The following is a 15,289-nucleotide window of genomic DNA, read 5'->3' as shown; positions in this document are numbered from 1 at the left end:
ACCACTGTTGAAAGCAGGCAGTAAGATATCATACAACCTGTTTCAAAGATTGAAAAAAGGTGAGTGATGACTTTGTGCCAAGGTCAGACATCTGCACTACGTTACAGGGTAATTTGGTGCGACTAAGTCCTCGTAACCAAGAGTAACTCCGATTACTTTTTCAGCAGCTGGTGAATATTACAAGTCTATTTCCACAGTTTTCCAGATGGAATCCTTAAGAATATTTCATGAATTTTCAGTATGAGAAAACACACCCCACCCCACACAAACACGATGAGTCAAGAGTGAAAATCAGTTTTTAAACATTTATTTGTGAAACCGAGTGAATTTAGAATCTGAGCTTCTGGAAGAACCACTTGTTCTTGCCCGTCTTGTACCTGAAACAACAAACAGGAGGTGAAGTCATTTTCTCTGATCAAACAGAACAAACATCACTGATTACAATCTGGACGTGCACACACCAACTGCTTGCTAAGAGGAAATTACAAAATGTATCAAAGAACGGGTTTATTTTGATCATAATGGGATCTTTTTTCCCATGATTGTGCTGCCGCCGGACTTTTTGTCCACTTAACTCTACTTTACAAAACATACTCATTTTGAAATCATGAAAGATGTAACCCTGATGTACTTTATTAAAATTGAGACATAAATCCTCTGATGTTAAATCAAAAGGAAATCAGGGAGACTCACCTCTCCTCAAACTTGACCTTGGCCTCCCGCCTGGCTTTGCGTTTGAGAGCTGGATCCCTGAAGACATCCTTGTTCACAACAGTTTTGTCCAGAGGAATATCCACAGAGTATCTGAAGGAGTAAAAACATGTTAAAGACTTTTTTTTAAATTGACACCAATGGCTGACTGCAGCTCGCTCTGCTGAGCACCTTCATACCTGTACGATATGAACAATCAGTATCGCTTTACTAGCTTCCAGATTCATAAATTACAAATGGATCATAAACCTGCTCAATGTTCAAGTCGACGTTCTCCCTCAGCGTTGCATCAACTTTGTTCAACGTTACACTGAATCAGACACATCAAGCACTTAAGGCAGCCTGTGTGGGTGAAAAGCCACTGATGTCAACCAGCAACTAACTGCTGTTTGATAAAAATGACTCCTCTTGTTCAACATTCTTCTACAAATTACAATTTGATCACATCTTCGATCAACAGCTGAACATCACATATTCCTGCATCAGAGCATCAGCAGGATGACTGTCAGACCTTTTTATACCTCAGTCTAAAAATGAAAATCACTGGAACAAAACTATAACTGGCCCACGTTCTGAAAACCAGGCGCCAGTTAAGAAATAAATAAAAAATTAAGCAAAATCTCTTTTCGTCATCAAGATAAAGTTTTATAGTTTTTATAGGTTTTGAGCACCAAAGATGTCTGAAGAGCATCTGTTCAGATAAAGTGACAGCAGCGTTTAACAGACCTATTTATGTACTTAAAGGGATCAGTCATTTTACGGAGCAAAACAGCCGTCCTAAAAAAACAGAGTACTTTTTGCTTAAGTGGCTCGTTCACCCTGAAGTAGTAACAATTATTCAGATCAAACGCATAAGGCAAGTCAAGCATGTTGGTCGTTTAAAACAAGTGGATCCAAAAGCAGAAGAAGCAAAGAACAGCTGTTAACAGCTGGAAAGGACAAAAAGCAACAAAAACATCTCCAGTAATAAAACTTTGATCTGAAGACGCCACACATTCCAACTCTCTGCTTAAATAACTGCAAGCAATATAATATTTAAACTTCTAATGAATGCACAGTTCAGATTCAGACACGCACTGTATTTATTTGCACCTCACCGAGTTTGATGGGTGGATTTATGAATATGAGACTCACAGAAACTGTCATTACACAAGTTTCACAATATTGATTATCATTGATTATCTGTAAATGTCTTCACAGACACATAAATAATAATGGGAAGAACACCATGTCAGATTTCAGCCCATAGATTTGATTGGATTTTTGAAAAAAGAATAACCAGCCTCCTCAATTAAACTCAAAACATTTAATCAACCAGATGTTTTTAAAAATGACAGCCTTTCTTGATTTAGCATTAATAATATGGTATCCAATCATGTTACAGCTGTTGGACACTTTTTATAAGACATTCCAAAAGACTTCATCTGTCACCACCACTTTATTTTCTTTACAGGAAAACCTAATTATGTCAATGTAGATGAGACACTGACCTGGTGGGCATGAGGTGGTTGTAGTTGAACACCTTAACGAAGGCCTTGATCTTGGACCTTTTGGCGATCTTCTTCTTGCCCATGGATGTGGTCACCTTACGGGGATAGCGGTCGATGCCGGCGACCAGAGCGTGGCTGTAGGGGCGGTCAGCGGTGCCATCATCAATGTTCTGCAGGCAGACATTAGCAGGAGGATGTGACATCAGAGACACGAAACACTTACAAGACGAAAAGCTGAATTACCACTGCAGTATGTATTTGAAGGCAAAGAAATGTATCAGTGTTTCCCCACGTATCAGTTTTCCTTTAATGTGCTGCCCACCCAAGTAAAGCCAGTTAGAGCAGTTCTGGTGAGTTACCCAGCCTTTTATTTTATTTTTCTTTCCACCTGAGGGAATGACACCATCTGGTATTGTTATCAGAGTCAGTATACTTTTTTAATCCCAAAGGAAATTATGTAAACTCAGTTTCTTCCCATCTCATGTTTTCCCTTCCAGCTGGTCAGGTATGTCGTAGCATTCCAATTATCATTCAGCTACCTTAACTATGGACTTACGCCAACTTGACCATCTTAGAATATCTTCTGAAAAAGAGATGCCTCCTTCCACACAGCACACACATGTGTGTACAAATCCAAACACTACTAAAGCAAAGTCAGTTTAAGCAAGGAGCTTGAGCTGTGCTCCACAGGCAACATGCTCCCCAGCACCCACAGAGATATTTACTCACCACTTTCTAGTTTTACATCCAATATATATACATGAAGTGACGAGCTCTGAGCACAAAGCCCAACTGTAGTTATAACAAAACGTTTGTAGGCTGTCTTACTGAAACACATGGGAAACACATAATACACGGACTGTAATAGGACTTATTTTCCATCCCTCATCGCATGGCCTGAATACTGTATTCTTGGAAATTCAACATGCAGACAAATGGCAAATTGGCTTTCAGATGGACAACTCTGGTAAGAGCTTGGTGTGTACATATTCAGGCACATGTGCCATACAATCAGCAAACTCCCAGAAGCTCTTCGGTCTTACCTTGACGATGACAGCTTTGCGCCCAGCGTAGCGTCCAGCTAGGACCATCACCACCTTCCCAGGCTTCATGAACTTGCCCATTTCTGCCAGAAAGAGAGGGCACATTTGAACTCAGTGTCAATATCATATCAAACCCGTCAATCCGCCAACACGTCTCCAAGTCGGCCTCTCGTTAATGCTACATTAGCATTAGCTTTCAGCTAGGCTAACAGCTTTCAAGCAGTTTTCATTTTAATTATTTTGCTCGGACACATTAAGTGCACCGCATAAGCCCCTTTACTTATAGCAAAACGAATACAGCTCAATAAGATGCCTACACACATAAACAGTCGGTTCAATGGGACTCTGAGCGTCTACACATCAAGGAAGCTGCCATGTTGAAAAGAGCACAGCTGGGGACGAAGCGCTGCGAGAAATCTGCTCATTTTCTTTCTTTAGCAAACAAAATCTACAAACTAACGGCCACATCTGAACTAACAGAGTCGGTGCCGTCTATGTATCATGAAAAAAATGATAAAATTAGGCGCATTTGGAGCGATGGATGAAGATTGTTTGAAGGGAAATCGCACTCACTGATGCTGTTCTACGGCCACCGCTAACAGGAAAGGAAGTCCACAAGGTTTAGCTGAACTTTGACCCATCGGTCTGCCTACGTCACATCCGTAAGTATCAGCAAGCGAATGTTTTTTTTGTTTATTAATTTTTATTAAACAAAAAATTCACCAGAACTCGATCATTAAATAAAAGTTATTATTTTAGCACTTCTTTTTAAAAATAGGAACCTAAAGAAAAAAGACACCAGAGGTAGATTATTACCTTTCTTTAGATTTTCACGGTATTGAACAAAGTTATTTCAGAGTAAAAAAAAGACGTGGGACACAGAAATGTTTCAGTCGGTGGCATAGAGACTCAGTTATGAAATCTAAATAAAAAAAATTAGTGTAATTAGGGTAACAAGAAAAATCAGGTAGATTTATTATTATTTTATTATTTGCACCATCTACAGCAGCATTCAGTCCCCCGACAGTCATCCACATGCTTTACTCCATTAAACCTTGTGTGGTGTTCAAATGTTTGTTACTCAGATATTGTTGGCGGGTCTGGTGGACCCAAGACATTGCTGAGCTATTAAATCTATCCACCCATAGCAATTTATGTACAAATACAGATTTGTACTTATTCCAATTGCAAGCAACACAGATCACATGCATGGTTATTATTTGGTGTTTACTTCTCTCCTTTTATGAAGAGAACTATTTTGTTTTCTTTCTTATCTAATAAAGATGAAAGCAACCATGTTCTAAAAACTTCATCATACTGCCTTGTAAAGTCACTGAACTCTCGGGGCAGACAATCTTAGGTTATGCATCACCCTTGATTTGCTGCTGGGACTGAGTATGAGAAACTATAGATCCTTCCCATAAGACAGAGGGGTAAAATGTGCATTACAATTATTGTTGTTATCCATGAATTTTGAAATTTACTGCTTTACAAAAAAGGAGGAAATAGCAAGAATTTTTTTGACTTTTTTCTCAGAATTCTGGAAAAGAAAAAAAAAGACGTGCCCACTTTTTTCCCACTGGCCCTAATCCTCTTCCATTCATACTTGGTTCAAATTTGTGTATAAAAACATAAAATTAGTCTATTTTCCTCATAAACAAGAACATCAGTTTTAAAGTTTTTGATAGTTTTCTAAAATATTTGTGTTTTCTTTTTCCCGTGACAGGTGCTTGAAATGTCACATTGTTTGAACATTGTGTGGGAAAAAAAACAGGAGCAGAGAGGCAAAGCACGCACACTGAAACAGGAAGCCACATATGAGGAGGACAGGGGGAAGGGGCACAATACCTCCACACTCACTGTATATGATCCCCAAGCCGAGTGGATGCAAAGTTTGGATGCAGTTTCACTTACTGGTGAAGAAATCATCAATCAGTAGGCAGAACTGAATGCATTCATGGTGGTTTATTGTAGGAGTTTGAAGGGAAACTGTACCATTAACTGCACAGACACATGAAGCTGTAGATCTGATTTAATTTATCTCGAAATTCCTAAAGAAATTTCAGTAAAATCTGTTAATTCAGTGAATCAGAAACCTAACTCAACTGTTCAACCAATCCACTGCTCTGCATTGCTGATGGGTACCTGTGTGAGTGCAGTCATTTGGCTTAAAGTTATCCTGCTATCACAGTGTCCACTAGACTGACTGCTCCCTCCGGTCTTTGAATACCTGTCATTCATATTAATGCATTCACGATCACATTTTACCAAGTCTTAAATTTACGCACTCTGGTGGCTTGAAACTGAAACTGTTTTTATTCGGCTTACTTTTTCCTCTTCTTCAGTCACTCTCATTTGGATGAGCTGTTTTCAGACAGCTGCAACCCAGTCTGCTCAATCTGTTGTGCACAGCAGGACATAAAGATTGGATGCATTCTCATAGCCAGTCTCTCTTCAAAACATTGGCATCAGAGTCTAATCTATAGACTGTAGCTATAAATAAATAACCCAGATTAAGCCATCTCCCAACAGGCATTACCATTAGGCTTTTAGTAACAGAAGAGATAAAGCCTTGTGAGAAGCTCAGCAGTTCATTTATTACATTTAATTCATTTACAGACCAGGTTCCATTAAATAAGATTAAAAACTAAAAGATAAACATCGTTCATATCCCAATATATAATAAAACATAAACAGATGACCCAGTGTTTCTACTGTTACCAGACTGAACTGCTACAGTTACAGTACAGCTGCTACTTTAACCCTTTAACTGTTGAGCTAAGCTATTGAATAAATAAATGTGTCAATACATAAATAACACAACAGCTGAACAAAAAGCAAAAACAGGGGAAAGAATGAGAAAACCATAACAAACCTATCCCAAACACACTTTGCTATTCACGTAACACATGGTGCACACATGGTCTCGTGCAGGAAACAAACTCAGAGGTTTGATACATACTTGTGGTCACAGGAACACTGAAGCTTTAGTCCCGAAAACAAGACTTAAACTACACTCAGTTTGCAGGTGCAGTTCACCCCAAAATCAAATTTACACAACAGTCCTCTGGTGTTTAGTGCGATTTGTCCTTCTAAATGGTTTTGGTTTGCAGCGGTTTAAGAGAGATCCCTGCTCAGCTGTAGAAATATCTGCTTATGTTGAATAGAAACTAAATGACACAGTTGGTCCCATAAATGGATTTTTACAATATATATGAATTGCTATTCAAATGTTTGAAGATCATGACCTTCCCTACTAGTTATCCTTTGTGTAGGAACCTTTTTCCTTCCACTAAACTAGTTCTTACCAAAAATTCTTGGTAAAATATCTTTAATCAGCAAAACGCCAGAAGGTGGCGGTAATGCATTTAACCTGTGATTGACAGTCAATTCCCAGTTCCAAAAGACAGAGATGAAGATGGTGCTCGAGGCTTTATGACAACACTGCACAAACCAACGGGTCACCGTGGCTACGTCCATCTTTTGTACCGTCGGTGCCAACTACCAGGCAGGAGGTGGGTTCAGGAACTGTGCAGTCTGGCCCTCCTCTTGAAGCTAGCATGTCACAGGGTCACAGGGTGGGGGAATTCCCAATGAATCTCACGATGTTTTGGCTTCAAATCATAACAAGCAGCACTAACAGCCAAACGATAGCATATAGAAACTCAATTTTGGGGTGAACTCTGACTTAATAGCATCTACGGTTTATACATTCAGTTATATAGGACGCGCAACTGAGCTGGTCTCAGGATGATGGAAAAAAAAACAAAACAAAAGTTTACATCCTACAATTATGTCAGTTTTGGGATATTCTCATCCATATGAGCTGGATTGAACTACACCTGAAAGGAGGAGGAAAGCAGCAGTTTATACAGGGTCAAAATGCTTTTTCAAACCTGAAACACCAGAAGTGACACCAGCTTCATCTGCTACAGCTGCATATTTCTTACATAACACCACCCACATCTGGGTTTTCCTCAGCAGAGGAAACCATATCGCACGTTTTCCTTTACGGGCTGACCTAAGTGCTGCCGTTTAGCCAGTTTGCTACACATGATTTACCAGCTGAATTATTCATTCGCAAACAGAAGCCACTGCACTTTTCACTGAGAACAAGCACCCGTGACAGCTCTTGTTTACCATGGAGAGGCCACGGTAGAGCAAACTTCCCGCTCGTTCATTTGCTTCCTGGATTGTCAGACTGGAAATTACAGTAGCGATTACTGTAAAACTCTCACACAATGTTTGCTGCATAGCTCAGGCCACTAACAGGTACGACAGGGGAATGATACAGTATGATGAGCAGCACAGGTCGCTAAGGTCAGGAAGGCTAAAGATGAGGTAATCTCCATCTCCACAATAAGGCATTTTTACAGTACAAGCAGCTGAGTCTTTGATATTTTAATATAGCAGGAATGCAGACTAACACGACATTATCACCCATGCATGTAGTGTAGACATCACATACTTGCACTTAACTTTAGAAGGGTTGCTGCTTAGATAACCTTTAAAAGGCTACATACTTAAAGCAAAGTCATGCTTTTGGTCCTGAATGTTTGGTAAGAGCAGTTTAGTTCAGCTGATAAAACAAACACTCTCATCCTCAGAAAGCATCTTTAATGTTCTTCAGCTGCCGAACAGCCAGATCCACAGGGAGGTTGAACCTGAGGTGGCTGATGCGACCCAGGATGCGCAGGGCTCCTTCGAAGCCGGTCTGCGCCATGTAACTCCAGGAGTGATAGTGCGGGTGTATCAGAGTGCCCGACTTGCACAGCAGGTTGAGCCACGATACGAGCCGCTGCTCATTCAGAGCCATGCACACCAGAGCTTTGAACTCCGAGTCCGGTCCTCGCTTGTAACGTCCATGCTCCTTCAGCACAGTGTGAACGGCCCACAGCAGAGACTGCTTAGGCGTGACGGTTACCGGACCGCTACCAACGTGCAGGCCGAAGGACTGAGAGAGCTGGCGGGCCGGTGACTCTACGAAGGCCTTCCCGTTTTTGGAGTGGTAGTACTTCACAAAGAGTTCCCATGGGTGCATGGTTTGTGAGACCGGTCTGTAAGGCAGAAGGCAGGAGATGGGTGCCAGCACTACGCTCATGGTCTGAGAGGGTGAAAAGAGGCCGTGAGCCAACAAGTCTTTCAGAGCAATGGCCAGCTCCTTCCTCACAGACGTCGTCAGCTCGTCTCGGGCCCCCAGTGTGGAGCTGCTGGTGTAATTGACCACGTGTTCGACAGATGGGTGCCTATGCGATCCCAGAACTCGCACCTTCTCCACAGCTGCCTCCAGACGCTGCAGCAGGGGTCCGTAGTCCTGCCCGCACAGATCCTGAGGCCACATGCTCTGGGGGACGTGTCCGGTCGCGCAGCCAAATTGGCTGGCAGCGAAGATTTGCAGCACGGCCAGGGCCTTCTGGATCAGCTGCAGGCCGGTCTCTCGCATCTTCTGGGCCTGCTCTGGGTCCACTGCAGCAGGAAGAACCACAAGAAAAACGCATATTAGGAACGCACACATTTTAAAGACTTTATTTTACAAACGCTACAAAGCAAAAAAAAACTGTACCCTGTGTTATCAAAGCTACAGTTAAGAAATCTCTGTATACAACAAACACACAGAGTGTCTGACCTTTCTTCTTTGCTCCTGGAGATCTGGTATTGGTCCCTGCTGCGCGTGGCTGCTGGCTGCGTCCATCTGACAAAAGAGGGTTCCCCACCTCATCTTGTGGAAGAAAATGTCAAAGTTATCATGTGAATGAAATTAAAAATGAATCTCATTGCTAGTAAAACCACGGCTCAGAAGGCTGTGTACCCTGGATGAAGTTGATGAACATCTCCAGATCCCTGATTTGCGTTTTGAGCTGCTCCACCAGCTGCTCTTTGACTCTGGCTGGGTTCACTATCTGAGCGATGGCAGCGTCCACTCTCTGCCTCAGCTCCTCAGGTGACAAGTTCCCGATGTCCTCGTTCAGGTTTACATCCAACTTTTTGATCAACTCGTCAATGATGACCTGGAAAGCACAAGACAGGCTGAAGCTTAAACGCCTTTTGCGTATTGTCACTGCCTCCAAGAGGGAGTAGAAGCTTTTGAATGTTAAGGGCATTCTTAAATTTAAACTTGATGGCTGTTTAAATATGTTGCTGTTGAAAGTTGCTTATTTGCACACTCAACAGATAAATGGCCTGTATTTGTATAGCGCATTACTAGTCCCTAAGGACCCCAAAGCGCTTTACACATCCAGTCATCCACCCATTCACACACTGGTGATGGCAGCTACATTGTAGCCACAGCCACCCTGGGGCGCACTGACAGAGGCGAGGCTCCCGGACACTGGCGCCACCGGGCCCTCTGACCACCACCAGTAGGCAACGGGTGAAGTGTCTTGCCCAAGGACACAACGACTGAGACTGTCTAAGCCAGGGCTCGAACTGGCAACCTTCCAGCGAACTCCCAACTCTTGAGCCACAATCGCTCCAAATTTGGCCGATGACATCATGGAGATCACTTCGACTTTCTCATGTTTGCATGGCTTCATTCAGTGGCATCACTAACACACAGTTCAAAAGTCTAATGAATAATGGATTGGCTCAGCTGAGAAACTCTTTTGCTCTTAGAGCTTATAGTCGCGAATTAATCTGTGGAAATGTTGTACTTTAAAAAAAACCCTTATTTAAAAAAAAACCCTTCTGAACATAATGTGATCTCGAGCAGGTTATCTAACAGTGATCTCCCCTAGATAAAAGAGCCATCTTCCTGACAGCAAAATCTTTCGCTTTAGTCTCAAGTTCCTCACCCTTCCAGATCAAACCAACTTTGATTTCCTGTTATATAACCTTCATATATGCTAACAAAGAAATGGCACAAAAATAACTCAAATATAAATATAACTACTTGTACAGCTTTGTGATTACAGGATAACCTCTGTACTTTTTAATAAGTATTAATAGGTATGAGAGAAACATCACATTATATTGCTCAGCATAATGTAATGTTTATGAAAGTACTCGAAGACACTTCAGACGGTGGAAGAGCCTGAAGTTTTTATTTGCACTTTGGTGGTTGTAAAGATTAAAAGAGAAACAGGGATTGAAGGCTGTCAGGAAAACCTGTAAACAGCATTTAAGTGCTGTGATGTTTGCATTGACACAAACCCACCTTCTGTCTCTCCATGACGACGGACTGCGGCAGTGAGTCGTAGCTTCCCTCCTGGTAGGCAAAGCGCTCAAGATCATCCAGCTGCGTCTTCAGCTGGAAAATGAGATCCTTCTGTTTTTCCCTCTGTGCTTCCAGACGTTCCCTCTTCTCCCTCTCACTCTGACAGGAGAAAAACACAAACAGTCACTCTAGATTTTACAGACAGGAGGAGCTGACAGTGTGAGCATCACAACACTGAAACAGCATGTAACATGGTAAATGGCCTGTATTTATATAGCACTTTACTAGTCCCTAAGGACCCCAAAGCGCTTTACATATCCAGTCATCCACCCATTCACACACACATTCACACACTGGTGATGGCAAGCTACATTGTAGCCACAGCCACCCTGGGGCGCACTGACAGAGGCGAGGCTGCCGGACACTGGCGCCACCGGGCCCTCTGACCACCACCAGTAGGCAACGGGTGAAGTGTCTTGCCCAAGGACACAACGACCGAGACTGTCCAAGCCGGGGCTCGAACCGGCAACCTTCCGATTACAAGGTGAACTCCTAACTCTTGAGCCACGATCGCCCCATGTAACAAACAGACACCAGTGTGGACGCTTTGCCAGCATCAACAAACGGAAATTTTGTTCCCAGCATTTTCCAGTTAAGATGAAAACACACAAAAAAACAGAATATTTGGGCCACTTCAAGGTCTGACAAACACTGAACAGGACTTTTACACAAACCAAACTCTCAACGAGACATCAGGTATCGCTTCATACTCACCAGATCGCCCTGCAAGCAAAGCATGCAACAGGGGAGACAAAGAAAAAGGGCTTTTAGGTCAAACACATGAGGAAAATCTATAGTCACACACACAGCAGCTAACGAGGACAAGGCTGTGGCCGAAGAGGGGTTAAAAAGAAGAAGAAGAAAAGGAACAAAGCAGGTGGCTTCAATTTCCCTGTGCAAACACAAGCCTTTATTAAACAGACTGAGATCTGCTCGAGGCATTTTTATTGAGCCTGCGCCGCTGTGACTCACACGCCTGTGACAAAAGACAATAGGAGACATTTTTTTTCCATGAGAGATAAGAGTTCTGCAGGAACACACAGGTGGGCGCAGCAGGCAATCCTGTGATGCAATAAAGACACTTTAATCAGAATAACTGGCTGCTAGAGAGTAAATGTGTGCACGTTGGGCAGTTTAATAGCGCTATGAGCATTTACCCATCAGAAAAGACAGAAAAGGAGGAGGCTGGAAAACGAAACCAATTAGTACAGGTATGCAATGTTTATCCAATTTTAATGCTGACACAGAAACAGCTTTTCAACCTTTTGGTACAAAATACCAATAATATACAGCAATCCTAATATATGGAGTGAATGTGAGTAATAATAGGAATCAATTACAGAGCAACACAAGGAAATATTTATTTTAAAATTATGACACTTCTCGTCTGCGCACTGTCTGGAGGAAGTATAAAATCAGAGTCCTCACCGAGTTCTCCAGCTGCTTGGTGTCCTGAGCCCTGCAGCCCACCACATGCGGGCATCCCCTGAAGGCGAACTCCTCCAGGTCTGCCAGCATCCTCTCCTTCTCCTCGCTCTGTGCGTGAACGATCTGCTTCAGTCTGAACTGGACCTGAGCGAAGTGAGAGGTGAGTGCGAGGAGAGAGGAGTTTAGTAAGTCCTGCTCCTCCTCGAGCCTCCTCAGCCGGGAGGTCATTTCCTCCTCGCTGGCCGACGTCGAGCATCTCTGCCTCGAATGAGCGCCCCTGCCGCAGCTCCCGCTCTCATCCTCGGGGCTAGCCACAGCGCCCACCGGAGCCCACCGCTCCCCTGCTCCGGCTAGCACAGCCTCGCTATCCGAGGCTGACAGCTCGTCTGTGGACATCTTTGAACAGCCGACCTCGCTTCGGAACCGTGTCCGCTTTAATGTCGACGCTTGGAAGATCGTTTATTTTCTAATGCCGAGCCGAAAACAAGTAGAATCAACACAGACAGAACAGGTGCAACGCCATCTTAGGAGGAAGGATGATTCACACGTCAAAACGCAGGCACGTCAAGTAAACGGAGTCAATTGCCGGAAACTGGGCTCGCATGTCTTCAAAATAAAAGTTTAAATAAACGTTTACCTTAATATCGGAAATGCATACGTGCATAAAAGGATGAGCTAAAAGAGCTAAAGGGACCCCGTTGGAAATGAAACATTTAATTATATCTTGAATGTAATTGCACTGAGTACCGGAGGAGCAGATCACCTGATCCCATTCTGCACTCAAAGGAAAATCTACTGGACCTCACCAGGGGCGGAGCGTGGGGGTGGCTTACTGGGCTTAAGCCCGGGTTGTTTTGTCAGAAGCCCGGGGTCTTTTGGAGTGTAATTTTTTCATAGTTAGATGCCTGGCTGACAACTGTATAAAACAAAAAGTACACACAATATTCGAAGCACATAATGCACACAGTGGGAATTTACGACTGTGCGTGAATCCCCCCTGATATTGGTATGATCCGAGCTCAGGCACTAAGCAACTGAGCGAGGGGGCGGGGCTGCAGCCAGGTGCTCTTGTGCCTGTGAGTGCGCTGTTGGAGTAACGGAGCCAGCCATACTAAGGAGAGCTTAAGTTTGACCAGGTACCAAAGCAAACCATTCATACCGTACAAATGACGGTGAATCACGAAAGATTGATATCAAACTGATCACTTGACCAATATTACGTTACTTGCTCTTCAAGTGAATCAACAAATGGCGAAATGAAAAGCCGAACAAATGCTTTTTTTTTTTTTTTTAATAGTGTCTTATCTTACGTGTGTTTATTTCATATTTTCAGTTCTTACCCTCCCCGACTAAATCGGTTTCAGTTATGTACTGAAATATAAGAATGGACATTAGAGGCTTCTTTCAAAGAAAAAACTCAGGTAAATGTTATTTTATATATTATGCTTTGTATGTTGTTCAGTATATTTCTATGCAAAACAAGAGGGATTTCAGTACACAGCAGGATATTCACATTTGTAACCAGATATTTACATACACTTTAGGGAGAAAACATAAAAATTTTTTCTGTACAACATCAATTTAGAGTAAACTTTTGTTTTAGATAAATATTGAAATATCTTTTGAATTAGTTAAATGTCAGAATAAAGAGAGACAGAGCTTCTATTTTTTATCACTTTCATCAAATTTAAGAGTACATATACACTAAGTTTGTTAATTAATAAGAAAACCAGACGATTCCATTCTGAGCTGAAGAAGCTTCTGATAGGTTAGTAGAGTCCATGTGAGTAAACTGGTGGAACAGCTGTGGATGCATATAAGGCAAAACACAGAGCCTGTTTCTTTGAAATGGGAAAATTAAGAGATATCAACCAAAACACCAGGAAAAGAATTGTGGAGCTCCATAAGTGTGGCTCAGTTTGAATACAATTTGGTGCCATTTGCAATTAAGAAATACAGATAGTTTCTCTCTTTACTCTTAAAGTTAACAAATATGTTTTTTATATTTATCAATCTAAAAAAATAAACATTTAGTCTGATTTGATGTTACAATTATAAAAGTGTTGTGTTTTTATCTGAAGAGTTTGTAAATATCTGGTTTCAACTGTATATTTGATGATTGTCAGCACAAAGAGGGAGAGAGAGAGGAGCAGAGAGGGAGAGAGAGGAGACAGGACAGAACAGAGATGAACAAGAGCAGGTGAGACACACATGTTAGTCAAATGGTTGTTTACCAAAAGTATCACCGTATCATAGGTCCTCATGTATCTCGTACCTAGTGTTTCTTTTTAGGTTTGTTATTTTTCAAATTCTATATTTATTAAGTTCTGCAGGCTTGTTTGCACAACAAGGCTAAATAATTATATAAACTTTTCTCAATCTAAATAGTGTACTTTGGTAGAATTAAAAAATAAGTGTAGTGCAGGTCTATGATGATTTTTAGTGCTACTATCATCTAGTTCTGATTCTGGTTCTGTCTTGGTTAAATCCTAAGTAGTCCTGATTTTGAACTCTTGTAGTCCTGTTTTAATTCCGGATCAGTTCTGGGTCTGGTTGAATTGGGGTTTAGTCCCTGTGTCTTGATGCAGCCCTGACCTTGTTCTGCCTTGCTGCTTAATTAAAAAACTAGTTTAAGGTGTCCTGTATATGTGATATCTTTTTTTCCCTATATGAAGTCATTCTTTTTTGAACAAAACTCAAAACAGAGCCTATTAATCTTTCAGTCATTTTTAACCCCCCCCCCCCCCCTCCCCCCCAAAAAGAAAAAAAAATCCACATGCATACTACCCTTCAGGGCTAAGCCCCGGGTGTTTCAAATGTCTGGCTCCGCCTCTGGACCTCACAAACGAAATAATTCTGTGACTTACTTTTCATTAATTACCCCACCTGCCAAATCCCATTTTAACGTCCCTCTATATATTTATACAATGTATAAAACACACCATTACTGCGAACATGTAACTTTAAGCTTTCGATTAATGTAATAAATAATTTCACAGTTCATTTAAGTGTCGTATTTTTATCATTTGTTTTTAAATATTTTATTTTTATTTGTTGTTTTAGCTCTTTAAAAAAACAGTTTTGATATTTAATCAAGAAACTTACTTCTCCGGGTTAGACTATTATTTTGAAACGTAGAATCGGATGTTTGGATTTCCACTTAAGCTGTAATTTTTACTGCTGGTAGACAGGAGGCAGCACGAGCCCACATAAAAGCTGAAATCACGGTTTCAAAAATTAAAAAAAATAAAAGTCAAATCTCCAGCAGTACGACGTCAGCCTAAAAAGTGAAATTCTGTGCCGGAAGTAAGGATAAAGGAAAACAGGCCAGGTAATCTTTTACGTGAAATTGTAGTGGACTTCCTTATTGTAACACCTGTTTTCTTTTTATCATTTGCATGGCC

At 41.7% G+C, this 15,289-nt stretch overlaps 2 protein-coding genes across 2 annotated transcripts; both read right to left on the bottom strand.

Annotated features, from left to right (window-relative positions):
• Positions 1-291: 291 nt before the first annotated feature.
• rpl27 (ribosomal protein L27) lies at positions 292-3,925 on the bottom strand. The gene is made up of 5 exons (XM_082531097.1): positions 3,818-3,925; positions 3,245-3,327; positions 2,202-2,371; positions 694-804; positions 292-377 (listed from the first exon to the last, which is right to left on the bottom strand). The coding sequence occupies exons 2-5, from the start codon at positions 3,323-3,325 to the stop codon at positions 329-331; spliced, it is 411 nt and encodes a 136-aa protein (XP_082387223.1). The 5' UTR covers positions 3,326-3,327; positions 3,818-3,925; the 3' UTR covers positions 292-328.
• A 1,907-nt stretch (positions 3,926-5,832) lies between these two features.
• On the bottom strand, positions 5,833-14,773 carry rundc1 (RUN domain containing 1). Its single transcript, XM_082529382.1, has 6 exons — positions 14,724-14,773; positions 11,886-12,686; positions 10,398-10,556; positions 9,054-9,252; positions 8,871-8,963; positions 5,833-8,710 (listed from the first exon to the last, which is right to left on the bottom strand). Exons 2-6 carry the CDS (start codon positions 12,279-12,281, stop codon positions 7,848-7,850), a joined length of 1,710 nt encoding a protein of 569 aa, XP_082385508.1. The 5' UTR covers positions 12,282-12,686; positions 14,724-14,773; the 3' UTR covers positions 5,833-7,847.
• Between the last annotated feature and the right edge of the window lie 516 nt (positions 14,774-15,289).

This window comes from Aulonocara stuartgranti (genome assembly GCF_965226115.1).
Source record: "Aulonocara stuartgranti genome assembly, chromosome: 4".
NCBI lineage: Eukaryota > Metazoa > Chordata > Actinopteri > Cichliformes > Cichlidae > Aulonocara > Aulonocara stuartgranti.
Note: the sequence above shows the minus strand (reverse complement) of the source record. Positions and strands in the feature narration are given on the sequence as shown.